This window comes from Myripristis murdjan, chromosome 23 (genome assembly GCF_902150065.1).
Source record: "Myripristis murdjan chromosome 23, fMyrMur1.1, whole genome shotgun sequence".
NCBI classification, from domain to species: domain Eukaryota; kingdom Metazoa; phylum Chordata; class Actinopteri; order Holocentriformes; family Holocentridae; genus Myripristis; species Myripristis murdjan.
Window position 1 is genome coordinate 21719104 of NC_044002.1, and position 24759 is coordinate 21743862.

Below are 24759 nucleotides of genomic sequence, written 5' to 3' on the forward strand. Positions count from 1 at the left end.
ACAGAATAACTACAGTAATGAGTTCAAACACTTCACATGGCTGAGAGCTCTGTTTGTTCTACTTTTCACAAAAACAGCAAATACAGGTACGGCCACTACTGTAGTAACAACAGAGGCTCTGCTACCGGGACAGCCACATTCCCCTCCAGGGGCATCTTACACCCACCTGGCAGCGACATGGGCGACAGCTCGTTATAGCCCCCAAAGGAGGCATTGCGGACGAGTTTGCGTCCGTCCGGGTGTGGGGGTCGAGCCGACGACGTCCCGCCGCACGTGGAGAAGCGGCGGCGGCTCAGCAGTCCCTCCTCCTTCATCATGGGGGCAGCGGAAGATCCCTTGGTGAGAGGGAAGCAGTGTGCAAACTCAGGGGGGGCCGAAGGTCGAGAAGGGCTGTGAAACACCTCGATCTGTCCCCCGCAGCTACTGAGCCGAGTGCATAGACCGACACACACACACACACACTCGCGCACACACACACACAAACACACACACACGCAGCACAGCAGCTCAGATGTCAGGCATCGGACCAGAGCAGTATGCTGCCGTCCTCCACACTTCCTTCAGTCTGCTGCTCCCTCCCTCCCTCTCTGCTCTGTGAGTGTGTGAGAGAGACGAGCCTGTAAGTACTTAATGACGAATCAGCCAAGCCCCGCCCACTCCGTCTCCCTCTCCTCCAGACGGGGAGGAGAGCTGCGTCGTACAACAGCTCTTACGCTCCACATTTCATCTTTCTTCCACTAAACACCCCCCTCCCACTCGAGCTCTCCTTCATAATTTACAGCTGCATGTGAAACACCCTCTATCCCACGTCTCGCTCACTTAGCTCTGCTGATGTATGTCAGTGGGCTACACACATCACACACACACACACACACACACACACGCATACCCACAAACACACACAACACAATCACAGAACACCAGCTGCACTGCGAGTGAGGACAGAATGAAGCACGCTATCACACCAACACTTTGCCATGTTTCCCAACACTTTAACCCCAGGAAGCCACAAGATACATGATCAGAGTACAAAAAAACAATGCAACTGTATTCCAATACAGTCACACACAAAAAAAGACACCATCAGACTGACGACACACTTTGTAAAAACAGGGGTTATTTTGCAGGAATACTTTTTAAAAATATTTTTGTCATTTTATCCTATATTTTATTATATCAATATTTTAAATACAGAGCTACTACCAGCGCACAATGCAGATGGGTGGAGATTTTGTCGTGACTTTGTGTTTAAATTGGAAAAGGAAGCGGAGCAAAGAAGTACTTCATACTCCAGGGTGCGACGACCACCAAATCTCAACGTTTGTCCTGCATTTCCCTCATTTGTGTACTTTCCAGAAAGACATGTTTAATTTGATATTGGTTTGTTTAAAAAAAATTGATGTTAAAAATTAGCCCGTCCTGGTCGCTAAGGAAACAGGTCTGTTTGTCCCTTCTAGTCTTGCATAAAATGCGATTTTAACCATGCTACTATCCCATTATGTTTAATTCATTAAATGTATTGGATTTAGCTTAATTAAAGTCATTAAGATAACAAGATGGAAATTACGCGGGCTGCCGTCGATTTAGTGCAGCAGGTTCATATCGAACAGCGCTGCAAGGAGGCAAACTGTCTGTATTTATGTAGCCTAATAGCAGGACTACGTTATTTCCCTCTCTCCCATGAGCCTCTGCTGCTGCTCAGCCCAGGTCAGAATATTTCAATATTTCTGACATCCTGACATCGACATTGCGGTGATATTGAAGGGATGAGTATTGGTGCAGTCATAAGAAATTTACACAAAAGAGATGTTTGATAAATAATCATCAGTAGAGTGGATATGATGACCGAGCAGGCAGAGGCAAATACCAGGAAATACAGACGGAGCACACACACACACGCAAAATTTAAAAAGTCAGGTGCCAGACAGACAAGGCAACTGTGGAAAAAAGAACGACGAACAGACACTGAAATCAAATATGCCCCCAAGACGTAATAAATCTGGCAGCATGGTAGATTTCGTATGGGCTCAAAAATCGATGTTCCAGCCTCATACGTGTCATCATCAGGATGAAGATCGTGATCCTGAATCTTTGGTTTTTTTTTCCCCCAAAGGCAAATAACAAAACCTCAAGATCAGTCCAATATCCCTTTATTTAAAATCCCTTCAGCACCCTTTAAAACCAGGAAAAGACAATGCTTGTGCCACAACACATATTTGGTCTGATATAACAACATCAATATAATATTAATTGCCTCAGTCTAAATGCACGCGTACTGGAGAGGGCTATTTTGGACACATTATGGCTGGGCGATTTGGATAAAATCAAATATCACAATATCTTTGACCAAATACCTCAGTACCGATATCGTAGGAATAACTGCTGGTGCACTGATAAGGTATTTACACACAAGATTTTTGCTCAACAGTCATCAGCAATGTAGATATGATGCTGACACAGGTAGAGACAAAAAATAAAACAGCTAGAAAAGTCTTAAAAGATGAGAAAATTGCATCCCTTTGCTCTAATGCAGCCTTTAAAACCAAGGAAAAGACCACATTTATGCTATACCACGATATTACAATATCTGAAAAAATAGATGATATCTAGTTTCATTTGACAAAATTGATAAGATATCAATATATCATCAAGCCCTAGCACACACACATTTTCTCATCACTATATAAGCTATTCTATTTATAATATTCAGCTGTTAGATGTGCAAAGCCATAAATGTAGGATTAGGATAAAAGAGGTTCCAGAGAGATTATAGTCAAGTATTTTTCCATTTGTTTTTATTTTATACTTCATTTTAATTTTTGCTTTCAGTTCAGTTTCATTTCAGTTAGAGTGGGGTTTGCTCCTTTCAGTTGAGCTTTTATTGTTTAAAATGATACGTTTTAGTTTGGTTTTAATTAGTTTCAGTAAAAGTTTTATTATTATTATGAGGGGTGTTTGTCAGAGTACGTATTCCAGTACAAACACAGTACTTTGTGAAGGCAGTTGACCCCAAGTCATGTCGACATCCCATTCTCAATAAACATCAGTGAACTAAAATGTTTTTTCACGCCTAGTTTTTAGTTTTAGTTCACTGTAATAACCTTGGTGACGGCTCACTGAATGCAACATTGACACAGATGCTGCTCCTCAACAGTTTAAATGGTGATGAAAACAAAAGCTTTGTCTGCGAGCGCACAGGTGACACTGGAAATTGTTTTCTTGGCAGGCATCTGTGGTGCCCTTAGGACACCTTTTCCTGGAAATGCAATCTTGGCAGTGCTTCCAAATGTGGGAACAACTGTCTGAGATGGATAAGGGTCAGACCAGGCAACAGACTCCACTTTGGGGTGATTCTGTGCATCTTTGTTGTAATGTATCTGCCCACAAACATGCAGGATCAATATGTTTTGTTTTTTTATCCTATTAGTATCAACTGGAGCATACACAAGTACTGGAAGCTGTGCAATGTCCCTGTGTCTTGTGGTGCTTGAACTGATAATTATCGAATGAAGAAAATCCAGAATCCATTGGTGTCCAAAGGAAAAATCCATATAAAAACACTAACAATGTTGTAAAGAAAAAAAAATGCAAAGCTATTGGTGAAGTACCTTTCATTCGGGCTGTGATCACAGACTCTTCAGTGTTCACAAAGTAGTGGGACAGATTATATTTATATGTCCATACAAACCACATCTGACTCAAAAGCAACAAATCCTCGGGGGCACCCTCTCTGAAAGCTGTCAAAAGTCATTCTGGGTAAAACGCAGGAAATCACTGACTGAAGTAGACAAGGCAGGTTGACAGGGAAATAGCTGCCAAAAAAGAATATTTCAGCATTACATCACAAAATAAAAAGAGTGGAATTGAAGAGACATTTCAAGAAAGTGTCACTTTTGTTAAGGCCTGACTTTTACAAGACAATTCTGATAACTGTTCTTAAGTGTAGGAAGAATATACTACATTATGCATAAATAATGATTTTTGTTGCACTGCACACCTGTCAGCATTGAACTTGGATGGAAGGGACAAGAACCACAATGGAAGAAAGACAAGCACTGACAGCAGTCATCCTTTGTGGGTTTGAAGATTTATGTATTTTGATTTGTCACATAACGAAATAAAGAAAAAAGCATTTAGGCGTTGCTATGAAGGATACAAAAGGCCATCAAAACAAAGAAAATCCATCACTCAAATCAAAAAGGAGACTGAGAGACCACCAGTGGTCGTCTCAGTGGAAAATCAATTGACCTGGAACCCGCCCTTACCTCTGAAACCCAATGTCCAGAACACATCATTTGGTATTAAATACATCCACAGTCCCCTGGCATTTCCATCTTCCTTTCAGCTGGCCTGCCTTGTTTACGCTTTCACTCAGGTTGACCAGTTCATCTGATGTTTAAACTGTTGTGATGGTGCCTCGCCAAGCCTGGCTATCACCCGACCACGGACACATTTCAGCCAAGACTGTCTGGAGAGGTAAACAGGCACAGTAATCCTCTCAATATCGACTGGAGAAAATCTCTGGAGTGGAGGTGTTGCGTGGCAACGTGGCGAGATATTTCTCTGAGCTGAACTGATAAATTTGCAACTTGGCCCACAAGGCTCAAATGTGCCTTAATTAACACAGGTAATTAGGATGTGCTGTATGTATAATTCAGATCCCAGGCCTAATTAACCTGCTTGCACAGGAAAAGCCAATTTCAGCGCAGTTCGACTGCATCTGAATGGCACTTGAGTACGAGATGTGCTCTAACTATAGACCAAATGTCCTCTGTATCTGGATCCATTTGCAAGTACTCATTGTTACAGCTGAATGTTTTGTTAAGGCAGCACTGTCTCATTCAGATTCAGATTCAGGCACAACTCATTACATGTACATTCATATCATGGAAGTGTGTGCTCAGGCCAATTAGGAGGAGCTGCACCACCAAGTGTTTGTAGACAAACACTAATGATCATCATGTGCTCACTTAAACCCTCGATACTCACTTCAAATTCAACATAATGCGATTCAACTCGTGCACAACACAACACATGACATGTGAAAACATTTAAAATCAGAAAGTCAGATCGGATATTACATTCTAGGCTAGCTCTCCATACAGGCAACTGCTGATTTATTTTAAATCCTTAGTTTCAAACAAAGCGACTAGTAGTTGAACAATTTTCGTGAGACTAACCTTCATATCCTGTACTACACTGCATCTACTGCAGGTTAACAAAAATGGGCCAGTTAACACGTTCTTTCTCTTTTACAAAAACAGGGTTTTCTGACTGAGTTCTCAGAAGAATGAAATACTCTTTCTTACATTAATTAGATAAAGACGTTTAGGAAAGTAACCTTGGCAGTTTTCTGGCAAGCATACAAGAGCTTGCCATTTTTTGCAATCAAAGGTTCAAGAAAAAGATTTGAATAACTCCATCAATTCCTCTGTAAAAGCATTCCTGCAGTGCTGTCTGTTAGACTTACAAACGTGAGCATTGTTTCACTCTCAGCTCTCCTGCCCATTTTGTAGGAGTTACTTGAGTCTATCTGCTCCAATACGTGTGTCTCAGGTGTATCAGGTGAGCTGGTATCAGATACAAGTGTTGGTGCCAAACAGGCAAGTACAGGACTGTGTCAAACCCTGAGCGGATCTATGGCTGCCCTCTGGACCGGTAACCCGACACAAGTGCTGATCCCTTCTCAAAGGTACAAACTTGTTGCTAAATTTGAGACCTGGTGTGTGGCAGCTCCACACCAAGTGGACGCATCATTCATTCAGAGTAGAGTAAAGTCAAGTTGGAGCTAGTGTTGCTGAGTTAGGGATGACGAAAATGGAAAATTTTCTTGGTCGACCACCGGGCCTCATTAATCGGTTTATTTCGGTTAACCGAGAATATTATTTTACTGTCTGTAAACCATAAAAGAATAACCGCAACAAATAGAAGCTAGCAGCGCTAGCACCGGCGCCATTGTCTTGCCCCGGACGCATACCACTACGTCCGCGACAAACATAAGCTTGGCTCGTTTCCCCTGTAGATATCTATAATATCTATAATATAATTATAATATACTATAATATAATTATTATCGATATCTATGGTTTCTCCGGTCTGTCTCTACCGAGCTGAGCTCTGTGCGTAATGACGTCATCGAAACCCGGCAGAGCGTCCCGTCGCCATGTTTACCGTATTAAACTGTATGTAAGCGCAAGAGCAACTTCTCCGCCTTCAGGAACAGTTGGAATTTTTCGATCGATAAAACCTTACGGTAGTTATGGTATTTACAATCTGACATGCGCATTTGTGTCGGCGACGACACATTCGGACTAGAGTGCCTGTAGAGAGAGAGTGGCGACAACTCCGTTCACGCCAACGGTTCCCTTTTTTCACAGCAATGGCGGCGTAAGGAGACCCTCTCTCTACAGGCACTCTAGTTCGGGCTGAAAGGGTTTTTAACCGACAAGATTATTCGGTTAAAGTTCAAACGGTCAACAACCGGTCAAACGGCCACCGGTTAGCATCCCTATGCTGAGTGCTCGCACTTAAGAAGTACTGCAACTTTTAATTTGAGAAATATAAACTGGAGTTTTTCTACTTTTATCTCGGCCAAGTGGTAACCTGGAGCAGATTTTGCATTTGGTCTTGTGTATCTGTCCACGTGTTTGTCCACAGCTAATCTTACATTCTACTGGGCCTATCAGCCTAATATTTTTGTGTACAGTTATGACTACATGATCAAGGACCTCTAATGGTTGCTGTGATTCAAAACCTTAAATGAGCACCGAAGAAGGAGAGATGTGCAGGCACTGCCTCCTTAAGTTTAACGTGCTGAAGATCTGCACTCTGCTATGTACACTCTTCTAGTACTTCTGTTAGCTTCCATAAATTCATGCTCACAAATGCAAATCCACTTCAAACAACTTTTAATGGTATTTCATTTAATAGCAAGTTTTACTGTTTCAGTTTTTATTTTTTATGATATCACTGCTGCTCTAACCTGGGGACAATATTCATGGTATACAGTCTTTGATAATACTCATAAAACTCACAGCCAATAAACCATGGATGCTGCAACATTAAAGCTGAACCAAATCCCCTTAACGTATCTGTTTCACATGACAAAGGTGCTGCAGGCCACCACTATGATAAATGATAAGATGGACTGAATCTGAAACCACACACACGAGTGGTGTCTGCAGACAGTAGCTCACATGCAGACAAACATCTCTAGTCTTACATAAAGGCTACAAGGAGACCCTGTAAGCCTGGGATTAGCTGGCGAACAAAGAGGCTTTCTGAACGATGACCCCACAGGCATCTTCTGCACTCCACCTCTCCTCTCAGACACGGGGACAATCTGACAACACTGTGAATTCAGGTTCTCGCTTCTGTCCTCGTGGCTCAATTTTGGCAAGCAGAAGAGCTGTTTGATGTTGGTGTGAACTTCATTCCATCCTCACAAGTGCCCAACCACACGCAAACACACGCATACAGACACAACAACGCGCCACAAACTAAGACATGAAACAGAAAGTTCATCAAGGTTTCAAGGAGCAGGGTTTCACATGCAACTAGGACAACGCCAGTGCTTGCTCCAGCTACAGAGTTAACACCACATGCACTAGCTTGTCACTAACTTCATACTGTACCTTGCTCCCCTTAAGGCTAAATTTTTAAAAAAAGAGTGGCTGGTGGTCAAGTGCTGACAGCAGTCTAATCACTGTGAGATCACTGAAGCTTTAAATCCAGATTGTGTCAGTCCAGACTAGCCTGCGGACGTTCGAGCGGGGCTCAGGCCTATCCCTGGATCCTCCATCATGTAGCCCCGTCTTCCTTGCTAACACCGACTCCGTCTCTATCTCAGGCACACATCTACACCATCAAGCCTTGTCCCTCTTGGCACTGAGGCCTCCCAGCCCTCAGCCACCCATTGGATAACAGCGTAGGCGGAAGGAGGAACACTGACTTGGCAGTGGCTGAGGGTGTCGATAAGACCTGCCCCCTCCGTGTTGTTAACCCCAGCTGACAGGACATAATCCCTGAGGCTGAGCTGAAATCCACGCTGGCCCCACCTACTCTCCCTTCTCCATTTCCCTGCTCTCCATCTCGTTTTCTTTCCTCCATTCTCTCCATCTTTCCCATCCTTCCACCTATTACTGTACCCATCTGAATCCCTCGTTCTCTCTCTTCTCACCTCCCTAGCTGGCTCTCCTCCTGTAGCCATGTATCTTCATCTGTCTTCCACATAACCACATCCTACATTTATCTCAATTTCACTTTCACCACACCCCCTACCTCCTACTTCACCCCTCCCACCCCTCCTCCGTCTACATGGGAAGACGAAGGCAAGTCGGCAAAGGCGGTTAAAGCGAGAGCAGCTACAAAGCCGATTGGAGAAACCCTGTAAAATAACCTACTAAGTTTATTTTAGCCTCTTACTCTCTCACTGAGAAAGTAAGGCCTACCTGGCAGGCAGACCAATCACAGCCCTGTCGGATTCTCCATGTGTGCGTCATGACACATCCTTTTCCAAACAACAGACCAAAAACATTATGAAAGCAGTCGAAATTATAAGCTTACAAGGAAATGAATTATCTAATCATGACAGCTTTTCACATCTTAAGTCTGGTAGTTTGTTTCTGGGGAAAATCCTCTCTTGCACAGGAAGTGATGTGTTTTACCCTTCTAAATTTGCTTTCAGTAAACAGAAGAAGAACTGGATAGATAAGCAAGAGAAGCAATAGCTACTGTGGCTGAGCAGACAAGAAAATTCAAACTCAAAATCCAAGGAGAAAGGAAAAAGATGCCACGGTACCACCCACACCCTAAAGGATAATCGTTTTACGAGTATTTCTAGGTCTGTTAATAATTGCAGAAAAGCACCACTAAGATTGATTTTTTTTAAGTGCCAAGTCATTAAGACATAGAGTTTTTTTTTTTCTCTCCAGAGCATCAAGTACCAAATTCGGGTCAGCCAATCAGGAGTGAGGCACTTGATGGCACTTCTCTATACTGGGCCACAATCAAAATTCATCATGTTCACTTCAGAACATCATTTCTAAAAATCCTGTCTGTTGTTTATTTAGCAGTGTCCAGTTACTTTGGGGAACTGGAGGAAAATAATTTAAAAGAAAAGGAAGAAAAGAAAAGAAAACTATTGCTCTTCACACCATGGCTGCAAATATCCACACAACTCCCACAAACCTTTGTGCAAAATCTGCACTTATGTTTTTTTTTTTTTTTTAAGGACACAGCCTCCACCTGATATTAAACAGCTCTGTGCTGACCATGCAACTGAACTTCACAAAGAGCACCTTAGTCATTATCATTTAACCTTAAAAACTGCAAGGATAACAGGAAAGTCAAACACAGAAAAGAAAAAAAAAACCAAAACTAAAGCATGCTTTGTCATCACTTTGACGCAAGACCAAGGGCTAGTTGAATCAAAGCAGGTTGCCATGGATACCCGGCTGCGGGCTGCAGGGAAAAGTACGCAGGAGATACTCAGCGTGCCCTCATTCTGACTCTTGTTAAATAAACGCAGAGCTGTGGTGAGGAGGTGACGTGTTGGGGGAGACGAGAGCGGCGAGGGGAATAGCTTGCTTACTGCTGCGCGATGGCTTCATCCCCAAAGGGAACCGTTTGGAAAAAGAATCACGAGGTGCTCTCTTTTCAGCACCCAGAGGCTGTCGGGAATGATGTGGTGACCGGTTGGGATTTCTGTGTTCTGTGTGCTCCAGAAAATGTCAGACAATGGTGAAAAATGTTGATCACAGTTTCCCACAGCCCAAAGTGACCTCCTCAAATGTCTTGTTTTGTCCCAGACAACAAAACAGTCCACAACCCAGGGATATTTAGTTTACTGCCATAGAGGACAAAAGAAACCAGAAAATATTCACAATTAAGAAGCTGGAATCAGAGAAATTGGAAATTTCCTCTTTAAAAAGACCCAAAACAATCAGTTGAGTGTCAAAATAGTTGATAATTTGAATTTGATAGTTCACAACTAAAAGATTATTTGTCTAATTGTTGCAGCTCCGGTACTACTATATTTTTTATTATAGTAATTATTATAGTAAATACTAGAGTTTTTATAGTTTTTTTCTGCACTGTATTGAAGGGGGAGATGTCTTGAGGACAGATGCAGGATAAGTGTGTGTATGTGTGTAAATGCTGCTTTTACTGTTGATGCTTCATGGAAAACCATCCAGACAGGCTGAAATCTTAGATGCACTATCTGCCTTGAAGCTAGAGTGAAATAGAGCAATACAGCAGCACAGCATGTAGTGTATGTTGTGCAGAGGTCAAAAAAGAGCAGTCGCAATTTCTCTGTCATGCTTACTCCCTCTTGTGGCAAAAAGCAGTCTTGCAATCCTCTCAGAGTGGAAAACAAGAAGTTGTAAGCCGTGACCACTGATAAAAAGATGAACACAGATAAAAAACCTTTGTTGCTGATTCCCGCAATCGAGCATGACAACAAAAACACCTCCCACTTCACTGTTCTGATCATTCTACTGTATCTTGTTCCTGCTGCACGAATGGCATTTTATCTGGCCTATGAGTCACGAAGCTGCAGTCATCTTGACCAATCAGAAGTAATCCTCAGCTCCTACAACAATGAGTAACATTTGTCAATCTCACAGCTGCATGGCAGTAAATCATGGGCTACAATCAATTTTTGGACCAATAGATTATTTACAATCAACTGTAAAATCATAAATTGAAGCAAAACACCTATGACTCACAAAGGTAAGCTCTTCTCTACCAGCCTCTTTGGCAGGCAACTGAACACCGTTTGGAGGATTGGGATTTTTTTTTTTCCATTATAACATATAAAACTCAGCATTGGCAGTGAAAACGAGTTCTGAGTTTAGGAAACCACAACCCTCTGTGGCCGGTAAAAGGAAATGTCCAGCTTCTCACCCTGCCCATCATCTTGTCTCTGTATTTTTAATCTCTGTCAGCAAACAAGGCCTGACTGTGTGAATCTCTGAACAAGGCTGAGACTGAGGAGACAACAGAATCTAAACAGTGGGTTCAAATGGATGCCTAATCGTTGGGTTTAAAGAATACCCTACAGTTCTCTCACCTAAGCAAACAATCCTCAAGGGGGCACTGTAACACAAGAGCAGGATACAGCAAATATGAAGGGTGAAGGCATCATGAAAGACCTTGATCAAATCTGCAGCCAAAGCTCCTTGTTTCTATTCAGGTATCCATCTTCTGTTCCCAAACGATAGTCTATGAACCTCTTAAGAGTATTGATCCAGTATATGAGAAGTAGTACGACTTATTTTTCCCTTTCAGGATCAGTACAGTTTTATTTTTTTTATTTCTCCCTAGAGTTGAGTGCAATGTGAGAAAATTTAAGACTGTTCATGCTCTCATTTCACGCTCCTCATCCACAGGATACAAAGACAATGCAATACTCTACCATAGCTAATAAGAATCTCAGATATGATTCATTGGAGGAGAACTCATAAAATGGGCGTTTGTGGACTAATGTGCATCTGTTTGAGGGGCCTTGACATTAATATCTCAGGAACACTGAGATCTGTATCCAAACCAGGCCGTGTTTTTTGGAGAGCAGCGTTGTACTGCGATGATGAGCAAGGAGGTCTGTTCCTATTAAAATCTTCAAATGTCAAAGTTCAGAGGGTCAGGTAGCTGACTGGGCCTGGTATTTATTATGTATCTCAAAACACAACTGCTGATTTACAAGCCATTCTGACTTGTAGGTCACAAATGTCTGCAGCAGCAGTTCTCAATTTGGCGGCTGGGATCCAACAAGGACATATAAGATGAACTCAGGCGTGTCACAAAATGGCACCTCAATAATTATAAATAAAAATGTTTTATTATCCTAAATCTTTTTGGATTCACCTGTGAAATAATGAATATTTCATCTTCTGGAGTTGTGGCAATATTAGTGAAATGCCTTGAAAAGGGAAAATTAAAAAATAAAGATCACCATTTGGCGCAACAGGGGATGAGAGTAGATCTTGCCGGCTGTTCAAAGTAATCGAGCGGGTGGGCTGTTCAGTGCCTCTGATACCTTGACAGAATACACTGATGGAAAATGTGACCTTTCTGTTATGCGGCATCGATTCTAACCATTTGTAAATGATATAGTTGCTTTGTGTTACAGTCCACATGCACCTGCAGGATGGACCCAAAGCCCTATTCATTTATAGCTAAAATAATCTGGGGATATCCAGTGATTTATCCAACTGTATGAGGAGAACTAGTTTCAGTAAATTACATGTATCCCTCGGGACTGTATTCCATGGAAAGCAGACTGGAGATCAGTTCCTTAATTATCTGAGGTCCTAAAATAATATTCCATGCGAATAGGGCTTTAAACATGAACATTTGCGAATACCAGTAACCCACAGAGGCTCATTATAGCACTCTACAAACAGAGCCAGCCTAGGACATGAATTTAAATCAGCCACCATGGGATAAACGCTGCAGTAAATGGAGGCTGGGTCTTACCGTGGCTGTAGCTGACCCCTGGGCTGAGGGAGGAGGGGGTGGCGACGTGCTCCCTGTTGGGGGTGTGGAGGCCTCCCTCCTTCTCCCTCTCCTTGTCCCGCTCCTTCCCCTGGCGCTGGCTCATCCTGCCTGGGGTCAGAAGGACAGGGTCATCACCGCTCACTGCAGCAGCTACAGACAGAGGGGAGGATTAAAAAAAAAAGAGAGAGAGAGAGGGGCGGGGGAGGGAGATGAACGACGGATAAGGAAGGACATGAGAGGGGATGAAGGCAGAGAGAGAAAGAGAGATGTTGATGATGCCTTGTCATTTCACTCACATCAGATCACAGCACGACCACAGACCGCCCTCTAGTGGGGCGTTAAGCTGGTGCAGCTTTCTGTTTCACAACACATCATAACCTCTCATTCTACATTTGTCTCCAGCCGAGCACTGGGATTGGACAGGAATGCTTAAATCTGCAATATGTGAACGTGCAGCGTGTGTCTCAAACAGTATCACTCCATTTTGTTTACATAAATGGTGTGATACAGGCGAGGATGTTTACTGCTGAGCAGCAGGACACATTTTTTGTTGACTGAAAGCCAAAACAGAACGAGTATATTAAACCCCAAAGCTTGCATATTTGTTTACCAGACAAAACAACTGTAAAACTCTGATGTAACTTTGTCTCTTGCTCAGCTGATAGAGCTGCCCAAGACCAGGACTGAAATTTAATAAACTAAACAGGCGGCTGTTTAAGCTGAGGAATCTGACTGTTAAAAGACATGTGCACTCCATGCTGATATTTTTCCATTACGCATGGCTTGTCATACTTTATTGGTTTCCATGTCAACCAATACTCTTGTAGAAACCAGGGAATTACTCAGTGATTCTGGTTCTTGCTCAAGGTTGTTTTTGAAACTGTTATGAACGTACAGTCGTTTGAGGTTAAGCGTTTCAGTTAGTCTGCATGTTGTGTGCGGGAACCATATTACACCCATAATTCCCTTGAGGACGATCCTTACAGGGATAATAGGTACCTTGGTGCTGCCAGTGATACTGGGCTACAAGTTGTACCAATTACATCGCCGCTGAACCCATGATCACATTTAACAACGTCTCTTGGGTATAAATGGCACATCTCACCACAGTAGCAAGACGTTCTCATCAGTCAGGCCAAACAACAGAAGCAGCAGAGACACTGACATACTATCTAATCGCACACCACAAACATAATCCTAAAACCAATGGATCCCAAAATGTTATGTAACCATTCTGGAAAGGATCTACAATCTGGAATTTATCTGTTTCTGGTTTAGAGGATTGTGTCTGCCAAAGCGTTAACAATTTTGTAAAGCACTGGTCTTCAAGTGACTGATAACTTAAATTGTAATCGATAATGTCCACTGGTTTCAGACCAGCAAGTATTTTTAAGAGCAGATGCCAATTATCAATTAGTGGATGTCCTATTTTGGAATGCAGCTACTCTTTTAGTCCACAACATGTTTCTGTTTGAGGCTCTGGAAATGCTGTTTCACTAATGCTGCCCATTGATGACGTCAGGTCCTTACTAGGGTTGGACTGATATGGGTTTTTCAAGACCGATACTGACCGATATTTTTTGTTTTGACTAAAGCTGCTTATATGATATTCAATATGTTTCAATTTAAAATTCCTATGCAACTATTGCTAGAGTAATGGCAGATTACAAAATGCATCAGAATACCTCAAGTTCATTTGAAGCCAATATCAATATTTACAGTCTCAAAGGGCTTTTCATGCCCACAACAAACAGCACAACACCCCCGACTTATTCTTCATAAATAGATATAGAAAATAAAAAAAATGAGAAATAGAAAAGATGGGAGAGCTACTGTCAAACAGTATTATTAGTATTAACCCCCAAAGTCCAGATTATTTTCTAGCATACTGGAGAGGGAAGAAATGGAAATCCCAGTATCCAATATTCAAATAAAGGCAGACATCGTCTATATATATAGGTAAACTGATTGGCCTAGCCCTAGCTCTCAAAATACAGAACAATAATATTGAAAATGGAACAGATGCATGTATTTACCTTTATTTGAATGGCTGCAAACACACGGTAATGTCTTATCTGAGAGATGACAAATTGTTTTCAACCTGTGTCGTGTTTTTTGTGTGTGTGGAGGTGTACTTCTGTATGTGCTTGCATTTAAGTATGTGTGTATATGTAGACGAATTGTCCAAGAACGACAGACGCACAAAGGCACGTAGAGCTTAGCTGCTGTAGTCACCAACAGCACTAGACTGCACAGGGCAGTTCCCAGGTATAAATGTGACTAACTGTATGAATGTTAAGTAGATGTGCCTGGAAAAGCTTATTTTTTTGTTCAACTTGCTTTCACTGAATAAAAGTGGGTTAAGCAAAAAGGTTGAAACCAGCGGGATCTGGAGACATTCGCCTGAGGAGATGTCGCATTCATACGCAGGCTGCAGCGCTACAGACAGAGAGCCTAAACATCCTTAAAAGCCTGTAATTACAATGACCCTGAGCACAGTAAATGTCAAAGACGCCAGAATGCAAATTGTGCACCGTGAGAAGGAAGGGCAAGCAATTTGTTAATGAGAGCTGATCTTCAGTGGTGAAATTACGACATGAGTAGTACTGCAAATGCGATGCAAATGATTTAAAAAAAAAAAAAAAAAAAAAAGTTTGACGGCAGCACTGTTACTAGCCCCAACCCAGTGCTACAGGGTCGATCATGAAAGGACAGAATGGGTTGCACACTCCAGCTCTGACACAATATCAAACATTTATCAATACAATTCCCATTGATTGATCCTAATAAGACAACGTGGCAAAAACATCTTAGGTGCTAACTGGTCATGGTAGTGGTGGGTTTTTTGGTTTGGATTCCTTTTTTAAACGAAGGAGCTCTCTGTCATCTGCACTCCCAGAACCAACTGATGAGACCTCAGATGTTTTACATTGGCCAACTTTTGCCGAGTGTTGTAGACAACATTGCCCCAAAAACATGCCTGGTGTGTGATAATGTTAAAATAATTTTTGGCAAACAATAGTAACTATTAAGATTCCCACTGTGCCTAAAATCCAATGAGTTTTCCATAACTTTCAATAATTATGCTGGAGTATTTCGATGACCTATAAAATTTTACTCTTCATGTTATGTTAGAAGGTCAGTTTAGAAGGGATATCAAGTTTAGTGACAAAATAAAATGAAATTAGCAACTGCTGTGGGTGAAATTCCACAAGCTTTCCATAACTTCCAGAGCACTTTAGTAATCTAAACCTTTTCATTATTTCTGGTTAGTTAGTGGTGTTTTCTTTGCAGTTTTAAAGGGACAAACGTGGTGTTTCTCATTCATTGCATTTTTTTTTTTATCTCTCACTATGGGATGTGCCTCTCTGCATATTTATCTCATCATGCCAAACCTGATTGGCTGGTGATTGTGACATCCACATCGGGTTGATCCACCTGAGGGCCTGCAATACAAAGCTTGTGAGAAATACGCAAAGAGGTGCATCACATAGTGGGAACTCACTCATGCTACTCTCCTGAGACATCTCGCTCATGCTACCAGGGTTATGGAAGTAACTTCAAGTTTCCACAACAACTGACCTAGCAGTGAAGAAAAACCACCAGCTAATGCAATCAATATGTGTAACAAGTTGGAAAATACATTGTCCTATATTCTCTCTTAAGTAACCCATTAGTAAAATCCCCCTTTATTCTTAGACTTCCCTACAGAATTTATGAGATTCCAGGACTTTGCGTCACTTGAACTAGGGCTGGGCAATAGACTGATTAATTGCAATTTATGTTTTCAATTCTTCAGCAGTTGGTAGTGGTAGTTAGTGAAAAGCAGAAAAATCAAGTTTTTATTTTTTGGACATACCATCCAGTCCTTACTGGAACTCACTTCTCTAACTTCCATGATGTTTCACAAATCCCAATACCAGTGGAAACCTGAAATATCAACTGACATCATGATTTACATTTACTGTAACTCACTTGTAGGGTAATACCTTACTATTAGCCTTTGTCCCTTCCTACAATAAGCCATCCCCACACACACATTTACGCACTTTTGTCCCATTTACCTCTACATACTGACCCTGACCCTCTCCCTTACTGTAGGCCCTGCCCTTACCCCTCCCCCTGAAAGGTCACTGGCTTACCGGAGGCGGCATGATGCTCTCTGAACTCTGCATGGTGCTACCAGGTGAGAAGGGTTGAGACAGAAAAGGAATCAAGAAAAAAGAGAGAGAGAGAGAAAGAGAGAGTAAAAAGAGTGGAGAAGAGAGACAGGAGGGTATGAGCAAGAGGGGAAAAGATAAAGAACAGAGCCAGAGAGAGTCACAGATTGAAAGAACGTGGGAGATTTTGGATAAAGATGAAGGGGGGGTGGGGGGTGGGGAGGGCGTCCACCATGTGTTGTTGACCAGATGTTGGCAGAGGTAGGTTTGTGTGCAGCAGGGTTGGCGGTGATGGTGGGCACAGGAGCAGCAGCAGCAGCAGAAGGTGAAGCAGCAGCCACACAGGACGACAAAACAATGTGAGAAAAAAAATAAAAATAAAATAAAAATAGAGGAGACAAGAGACAGAAAAAAAGGAAAAACAGACATTAGTTTAACCAAAATGTTAACACAGGACACAATGTGACAAAAAACCGGCAACAGAGTGGGACAGGAGGAGGGAAAGACGAGGGGATTGGGTGACAATTTTAATTACAGAAGTCAAACGGTGCTGATTTGTATTTCCATAACCAGTTTAAGCACGCTGAGTTGCGCCCAGCTTCTGCACACCAGACCCAACCTCAAGCAGGCTGTGGCAATGTAGAAGATAATTTATCCATGAATCTCTTAGATACACTAATATTCTTCCATTTGGTGATTTTTTAAAAATATCATGAGGGGCGTTGGTAGAGAAGGGAGGAAAAACTAGCCAACACGCCCACAAGTGACCAGCGCGGCTTCGTTAGAGCCACATCTTCTGTAATGAATAGAGCCAGCTGGGCTGATGTGCCGAGTCAACCCAAGCAGAGCCAAGAGCACAAGTGTGTGGAAACACATTATAATACTTAGCAAACATTACTTTTGAGAATCTTGAATAAATAGTGATACTCCAGCTGGAAATTGCATAATTTGATCCAAAAGTGCCAACAAGTTCGATCTTCGCCTCTACTAAAGTTACACTTAAAATGTCTTACTCTAATCCAAACCTCTGACCCTAAAACAGCTGTTAGACCAACAAAATCTCCTCACTTTGGAGGATTTTCCTCATTTTCCTGACCATATAAAGACATCTGGCCTCGGCAATGGCCAGAAATGAGTACAGCTGGAGTGGACAGCATGAAAAATTATTCGACGCCGGGGCTGGATCCTGAATGTGGCAGGATCGTCCTCACTCCCAGACAGACTAAACACAGTCAAGGTCGGGTGGGAAAGGCGAGCTACAACCGAGAAGACAATGCCGCCGATTGGATATCACTCCACTAATCAGAAAGCGAAAGTCGATTCGCTAAGTTCCCATTGGCTCCAATCGCCAGAGCCACCGGCTGAGAGGATAGAAGACTCTTAAGAGCTGCTTACAACAATAAGGCAAGAGGATTAGGAAGTTGTCATGGAAGGTCAGAGGTCCGTTACTAAGGCTTTGTGGAGGGGCATCCACAGACTGGCTTTTTAATTCAGTCTTGGCTAAGCTCACTGTCTCCACGTAATACAGTGCATTACACTCTGGCCACGCCCCTCTGTGTTACAAAACACTCTGAAATGAGGAGGCAGCGGCGGGCTGGAGGTCGGAAAGACTTGTAACCGGAGGCATTAAGGATCTGACAGTGAACAACTTTAACAGCTACTGGCAATAAGCCTTCAGTGTGGATGCACTATGTTTTTAAACTTTTTATTTATCGATAAAAACACCGCTGACTCTTTTGCAGCGACACCCTCCTTCACACTCACTAAACCACACACATTCACAGACAGGAGCTGCTAAAGTACAACCACAGCCACAGAAGAACCTAGTTCACGGACAGCCTCACAGTAAATAAGCAAGAAAAAATTAATGAGAGTTTCTTATTCAGCTCTTCATTTTCTTAATTCATGTTCTTGGATTAAAGAGGAAGAAGAAGAAGAAGAAGAAGAAGACTTTATTTAAGCTAGTTGTAGCTCAAAGTGCTTTACAATAAAATGAAACAACAAGAGAATAAAACGAAAAACAGGCAATATAAATCAAATGCAAATACTGTGCGATAAAACCAAGCAATCTACTGAAAAAACAGAGGCAGCAAAAACAAATGTTAATAAGATATATAAAAGATGGAGATAAAACAAAGGAAGATAAAGAAACAGTAAAACAGGTAGAAACAAAGGAAGACATAAAAAAATGTAAAGCAAAGGAGGACATAAAAACAAAATATGTAAAAGAGCAGAATAAAAAAAAAAAATAAAACAAAGGCAGCGGGAGTGTGACAGTTAGTGAAAAGCAATGCTGAATAAGTAAGTTTTCATTACCATCATAATTCAAACCAACAAACTGCCTCTGCCATGTCGGCCCTCTAACCTGCAGAACATCGCTGCATCTCTGAGAACACAGAACGATATAATGACGCCCAGAACAGCGACAGCTACAGAGAGGTCGAACAAACACGAACATGACAATCAACTGCTGACAAAATGAGAATCCATGATCCATGATTAACTTTTAGTCTTCTTTTTTTAAAAAAATTACTGAATCGATTTAAAGTAAAGATACTGGTATCATATGAAACTAGACGACCTCAGGAATCTGCTGGTACCAAGCATGTCCTGCTAGGTAGCCTCCAAAGTTCAGCTACATTTTGGCAAAAGAAAAACTGCTATTTCCAGTGGGGTCCCTTGACCTCTGACCTCCAGCTGCGTGAATGAAAATGGGTTCTCTGGGCAGCCACGGCTCTCCCCTTTGCAGACATGCCCACCTTCTGCTAATCCCATGCAGTTTGGGCCACAAACCCTGCAGTCCACATGTGTTCGTTTGGCCTGTTGTAAAATGGTGTGTGTGTGCAGACTGGGGCCTAAACAGTCTTGGAGCTGCATCAGTTGGCTTTGACTGGAAAGCTGAGACTCTTGTGGATTCAGTGAGCCACATTTGATTCATGTGTGATGATGTTCGCCCCCATAGCAGCCATTTCACTGTAGCGACAAACTTGGTGTCACTATATAAAATGATTTATTGTGACTTTTAAGATAATCACAGCTTCATGTAACTTTACAACCACAAACTAGAGGACAATTCCAAAAGCAAAAATTGCAATGCATTGTAATGTCGAATCACAATACTTGTAGAATCGCAATACATATCATATCGGCACCAAAATATTGCTAGTGACCTAAATTATCCTCATTAGCGGCTGTTGAGGGGGAGGTCGGCAAAACCTCAGAGACAACAGTGTGAACAGATTTGACTTGGAGTGGACAAGCTGCCCCTTCCTTTTCATGCTGGTATCCCAACTTTTTCTGCGAATGCCAAAAAATCGGCGTCGGTCTCTGTATGAATAGTTTTGGTGCCAAATATTTTATACTTTTTTTTTTTTTTTTGCACGTGTTGTCTATTTGCATTGGACGGGTTCATCTGAGCCTTATCCTCAAGCCTGCCACCCTGCCAGCGCTCATTCATGTTCACTGTTTGGTTGAGCTTGAAAGGTGCTGATGGTGACCGGCCTCCCCTGGCATCTGCCGAGGTGGCACAGAGTGACGTGAGCGGAGCCAAGGTGGACAGCCTTTAAAACAGCCTGACAGCCTTACCTGGTGATTAATGCTGATTAATCATGCAGACGATGGCATGTGGGTGGGAAAGAGGGAGCGAGAGAGAGAGAGAGAGACAGGGAGACAGAGAGAGAGGGGGGCTGAAAGAGTCACTAATGATAAATAATCACAGTGACACCAGGCGGTCTCCAAAGATTTTTGTTGGCACAGACTAATGAGGGAATTCTGTCAGATCACTGCATGTGGCCGGCCAATATTAGCATTTGAAAAGCTTTCTTGACTATTAATGGAAATTTAAGGTACGATTACAGACACCAGAAATCACGGCCGTTATTTTTTTTTTTTTTAACGTATTCATATGCAGGGGACGTTGACTAAGCATGCAGGCTCTTTTCAGAAGAGCTGTGCTTCAACATTTATACACTAAGTTCCACATATTCATACGTGGGAGCTGCCCGGTACACGCAGTCTTGAGCAACTCTGCTGGAGCACTTTTGCCTTTTATGCTTTTATCAAGGACACATAAACAACATTTCTCATTCACTTTTCTCAGCCATTCTAAGGATTCAAGCCAGAAATATTTCAGCCCATGAGCCTGAATCTCACTGAAAAAGCACATATAATCCTGCAGTGGTAAAATCCACTTGTCATTCAATTCTTAGCCGAGTTACAAGGACAAATCAGCCATCAGAAATTGCAAGTTAGCAACAAACTGCTGGTGATGACATAGCCACAACGTCACAGTGTCGGAGACTCACTGGCATAAAGCAATAGTTATGTTACTTTAATAGGTAATGCATGGCACTCACATTGCAAGGATAACCTGTTACCTAAAAATATGAGAACTTATGCAAGTATAAGGCATAAAAACCAACTGTAAGGCAAGTTGAAGAATTGAGAAATCACACAGCATCATCAGCAAGAGGCTGACTACAACCACAACACGTGAAACTTTGATTTCCACAAGTTTTGTCATTAACTGATGAATATACAGACAGTTAGACACGGCCATGGCAAGTATTGCTGCAATACGGGGTGGTGAACAAATTGCGGTCTGGTGTGTTTGACTAAGGCTAAACCAAATAATATGGAAGACTCTGAGCAAATACAGTCAGAGTGACGCTCATGCATTCAGATCCTGTGTCAACACGCCGCCCTGAAGGACCAAACAGACCGGACACATCAGCTCCGTCTCCTGATCTGACCTCTCTACTGGCAGCACCGCAGACGGCACATTCAAAGCATCCAAAGCACTGGCACCTGCATTTTTATCACCGTGATGCATGAGGCTGCATATTAAAAATACTGGAGAAAAAAAAAAAAAAAGCCTGTGGTACAGTGTGCTCTTGAACATGTCACTGGCTGCATCCTGTTTGTCTTTCACACAGCTCGTTTCACTTCTCTCCTACCAGGAAGTAACTTGGAGGAAGCAAGAAAAGGAAGGGAGGAGAGAGAATGAGAGAGGGAACCAGAGGTGAACAGACTTGGGACGGTTGTTCCCCCTGTTGCAAACATCAACCCTATAGTCAATTATAATGCTCTACATTGGCTTGCATATTTAAAGTGCAAATTATAATACTGTGCTATCATAAAATTGATGTTGCACAGCACATTAACCCATGATATTTTGTTTTGAAATACTAGTATTTGCCTTGTATGGCCAGATTTTTAGAAAAAGCTTGTATGAGAAAATACGATGGTCTATATCCCAATACTGTTTTAAAATACGAGTATGGTTTGATTTTGTCTTTTATGTATATAATAGATACAGAGTCTCAGGGCTTTTAAGTGACAAGGTGGCTGTCAGGCCTGACGGTTCATAAGCCGACCTCCTGCTGTGTCGACGAGACGGCATGCAAGGAGTGAAGGAGTCACTGCGCTTCATGCTATTTACAGAAAAACTCTTTCAGCTTCTATTTGCTGCAGAAACAAAGCAAAAGAGAGGGAAAAAATAACTTCAAAGCTCTTTTAACAAACAATGCTGTTTATCTTTAATAACTTCTGACAGAAACTGGCTTCACGGGGCCCTTATCATTTTTCATGTCTCACCTGTACAAATATTAATTGGTTTTCCGTCTTTCTGTGTTATCATCAATATATTTTATCACTTGCAGTGGCAAGTGATAAACTAATTTCTCTATAATTTATCTGCTTGTGAAAGGTATCTGCAGGTTTTAGAGGGTTAATCTGCAGAGACCCTGCCTTCTGGCTGGATCTCCTTGTTTTGCTGAGCTCGGGGCTCTTGTGGGCGTCGGCCTTTGGGCAGTGGGTGCGTAGCTCCCAGCCAATCACAGTGAAACGTGGAGCCAGATGGACAGCACGACATCCAATATGAAGCTACAGAAATCACGGGCACAGACCATGGAAAAAACGCCAAGCGGACAAAGCTCGTTCCACAACGAGAGTGAATCTGGGGTTGGCTTTCACCCGCTGGCGAGCACTGAGGGAGAGGAGGAGGAGGAAGAAGAGCAACGTGGAGTTGGCCTGTCCTCTGTTGGACAGGCAGCTGCGGGCGGTTAGCTCAGCCAAGGGAGGAGGGGCCGACTTTGAATACTGTGTGTACAAACCGCAACGACAAATCCCGCTCATTCCACCTTTGAAATTCATCATGTAATGCTAAAAAGCCTCCGTAATACTTAGAGCGCAATTGTCCACATATCAAGACAGATGAATCATCGCATAAATATCCAAATAAGAGCCATTCTCAAAGCGAAACACCCTCTGGAACTGAAAGTGAAACCCCCGACCCCTCCTACACAACAAGAGGCTCTGCAGGAAACCCTTCTTCAAACACAGCGCTGTTTCTTTGCCCCTGAAAAGATGAAGAGTGCTTACGCAGGATAAAATGCCATGACATATTACATAATGTTTAAACATTACTTGCAGCACATTTCTGACCCAGTTTCCTCTTGGAAGCAGGGCAGTAGAAGATATCACTACCAAAGCCCCCCCTGCTCTCCATTTTTTTTTTTTTTTTTTTTTTTTTAGAGCTATATCCCGAGGACACTTTGCTGTGTATTGAACTTGACTCATATCTTGCATTCATTTTTATCAATTATTCATCAAAGCAGCCTTGAAAGCAGATGTCATAAAGTCGACACCTAAAAACCAGCCCAAGCAAGTGGCTTTGTAGTCAGGCTAAAAAATATTTGAAAAAGGAACCTTTTCCATTACATCTTCCTCCCCGGTCTGTGTGTGTGTCAGTGCTGCTGTCTAGATCTTTCTTCCTCTCAAGGGCACAGGTGGAAAAGAGAGGAGAGGTAGAGGAGAAACGTAAATGACAAAAGGGCAGGGTTTAGAACAGAGACAGTTTGGATTACACGTTCGTTTCGATCTGCCACTTCCTGTCTTGGTGTCCACAGCGGTGAGAAACAGGGCGCGTCCGTGGTGTCTCTGTTGGTGACGATGGGGAGCCCTGCTTTGTGTTTCAGGCTGATAAGGTTTTGTACATAAAAATCTTGCACTGAGCAGCTTTGTCCTTTAGATCTGTCCAGTCAACAGTAAGAATTCTTTCTAACCAGATAGGGCGGCTTTCATCTAAATCTTCAGTATACTCTTTGATTTTTCTCTAACCGATCCTTCACTGCTGCAATGACCCAGTGTCCTCAAGGGGACGAATTAGGATGAAGTTAATTTTACAGTATCTTTTCACACGTAACTATTTGGGGAGAAAAAAAAAAAAAAAACTCTTACAGCTGTCTCGTCTTCTGCCACTGGGCACCAGAGAGGCCAGGCAGACTGACTTTACCTCAACTCTTCGCTGTTCGTACCATTAATATGGAGCGAACTTCTTCAAAACATTCTTTGACACGGAGGAAAATGTGTAAAGACATGGTTTCTACCTCTTTCCTTTGCTCCTACCTCTTAACTTAGCCCTCTTCTATCTTAAACTACACACCATCCAAGGGTCAGGGGAATGTTGTCAGGTCAGTACAACTCAGATCCCTGCACTCTGGACCACTGACAGTAATGGTGATAACCTGGGAACTAAATCTTATTCTTTTCAATGTAAGGTGCTCTAGATAATGGCATTAGCATATATGCCAAAAAATGTCAAATGCAAAATGGACACTTGCTGTTGTGCGGCACTGGGGGTTGTGCCATTAAAGTGAATGAACAGCCATTTAGGTTAATAGAAAGGTCTCCCGCCCACCAGGAGCCGTAATGAAGTTTCTAACAGCAGCTGTTATTATACTGGATTAGTTGGCGCTATTTTTTTAAAGGCTGGATAACTGGTTTGTTGTTTCTGTTGATAATGACTATTGTAGGCTGCTGACTGAGCAACCTCTGTGCACTGATACCACATTAAAATGACTCACCCAGATTGCCATGGTTTCAGATGCACTTGTGGTGGCGGTGTGGTGGTTATAGCTGTATGTATATTTTAGCAATGTGAGTCACTAGGGGCTCAGTCTTTGTATAGCTTTTAGTGAGCCATCGCAAGATTTTGCCAAATGTAGCTCTCTCAGCATTAGTTCGACCAATCTGCCAACACTTGATCGTGTAAAACATGGCACCGATGAAGGCCAGCAGCCGAAAATGTCCTGTCTCT

The 24759-nt window shown here is 42.4% G+C and overlaps 1 protein-coding gene across 4 annotated transcripts in view; it reads right to left on the reverse strand.

Moving 5' to 3' along the window:
* osbpl8 (oxysterol binding protein-like 8) overlaps positions 1 to 24759 on the reverse strand; it is a 119532-nt gene that overhangs the window by 44442 nt on the left and 50331 nt on the right. For all 4 annotated transcript variants that reach the window (XM_030045466.1, XM_030045464.1, XM_030045465.1 and 1 more), the window contains exons 3-4: positions 16644 to 16680; positions 12481 to 12651 (exon numbers count right to left, since the gene is read on the reverse strand). In XM_030045466.1, coding sequence (XP_029901326.1) covers positions 12481 to 12651; positions 16644 to 16680 — 208 coding nt within the window. The remainder of the gene's footprint in view (positions 1 to 12480; positions 12652 to 16643; positions 16681 to 24759) is intronic.